We start from the raw sequence: 1,358 nt of genomic DNA, 5'->3' as shown, positions 1-1,358 counted from the left end.
CACGTGATGCACTGTAGGCATTACTTAAAGTTCCTTACAGCGTCCCTTCGACCCCTAGCTGCAACCTCTTTCATTCCTTATACTGGGCCTCCGTTCTTATTGTCTATGTTCCATCTTACTTTCCTCTTAGTTTCTTCTTTCAGCTCTAAACGACTCGTAGGTCCCAGCACTTGGCCTCTGGCCTAAAATTTTACATTCCAATTCCAGTTCCAATGGACGCTGAGACCTCTCTCGTCAATTATTAACACAAAACATAACTTACGCGTCCATCGGGAATGCCGTGTCGCGAGAGATAGACGAATCCCACTTTCTCAAAGGCATCAGTGATTTCTTTGGCTACTCTCGTCCATTCTCTCTCGCTTGGCTCTCCTTCGTGGGCTAGCCCTGAAAAGCAGAAAGTAGAAAATGTTTGTAATAAAAGAGAAAATGCTTTTCAACAGATATGAATTCACGTGATGTTGCATTATTGAGAATGTTATTCTTACCCCGTGTAGTTGAATGTTATTATTATTATTATTATTATTATTGTTGTTGTTGCTGTTGTTGTTGTTGAGGGTATGCTCTGTAGCACGCTTTTCTGGTCCTTTATACTTTTTAAGCCTATTATTATTATTATTATTATTATTATTATTATTATTATTATTATTATTATTGAGTATATGCTCAGTAACATATTCTGTTAGCTCCCCCTCCTCTCTCTCTCTCTCTCTCTCTCTCTCTCTCTCTCTCTCTCTCTCTCTCTACTGACTATGTTTACTATGTTACTAGAAAGCAGTCTTAAAGGAGAGAGAGGTTTACAGAGACAGATAGACAGCCATGCAGACAACAAGGAGTGTACAAAGTTTTAGGTAAATTTAGTTTTGCGAACAATTAGAAAATTCAAACTTACCTAGGTCGCCCAAATCGACAGTTGGGATCAAATTCTTAGAGTTTTTGTACTCCATTATTTCTACGTCCAAAACCTGTGGAAATTATTTGATCAAATAAATGTAAGATACCCTGCTTGAGAATAGAATAATTGCATAGGTTAAAAATGAGAAGAATTATAAAACACGAGAGGGATGCGTGTGTGTTAAACATGCAAAATCAAACGCAATCAGACCCTGTCACCTGCAAATAGATGCTAACAGTAAACTCCTTCTTCTGAGATTGAGAAAAACAGCATCAGTAAAAAATGGAAAGAGTTGTAACATAAGAAAATGTATGTTTTAAAGCTTGCATTAATATGCATAAACATACATGAACAAGCCCCGTAAACTGCAAATTGATGATAACAATACTGTCGTAAAATGAAAAACTTCAGTATCTGCAAAATTTTCGAAACTGAGATATGCCACCTATTGGGCTCGTGAGAACAC

The 1,358-nt window shown here is 37.2% G+C and overlaps 1 protein-coding gene across 1 annotated transcript in view; it reads right to left on the bottom strand.

The window, feature by feature from the left end:
• Window positions 1-1,021, bottom strand: part of LOC136828524 (uncharacterized) — an 8,156-nt gene extending 7,135 nt beyond the window's left edge. Inside the window, exons 1-2 of the mRNA XM_067086555.1 lie at window positions 890-1,021; window positions 263-384 (exon numbers count right to left, since the gene is read on the bottom strand). Coding sequence (XP_066942656.1) covers window positions 263-384; window positions 890-944 — 177 coding nt within the window. The 5' untranslated portion in view covers window positions 945-1,021. The remainder of the gene's footprint in view (window positions 1-262; window positions 385-889) is intronic.
• Window positions 1,022-1,358: the final 337 nt, after the last annotated feature.

This window comes from Macrobrachium rosenbergii, chromosome 43, assembly GCF_040412425.1.
Source record: "Macrobrachium rosenbergii isolate ZJJX-2024 chromosome 43, ASM4041242v1, whole genome shotgun sequence".
Lineage (NCBI taxonomy): Eukaryota > Metazoa > Arthropoda > Malacostraca > Decapoda > Palaemonidae > Macrobrachium > Macrobrachium rosenbergii.
This window is presented reverse-complemented; position numbering and strand designations above follow the sequence as displayed.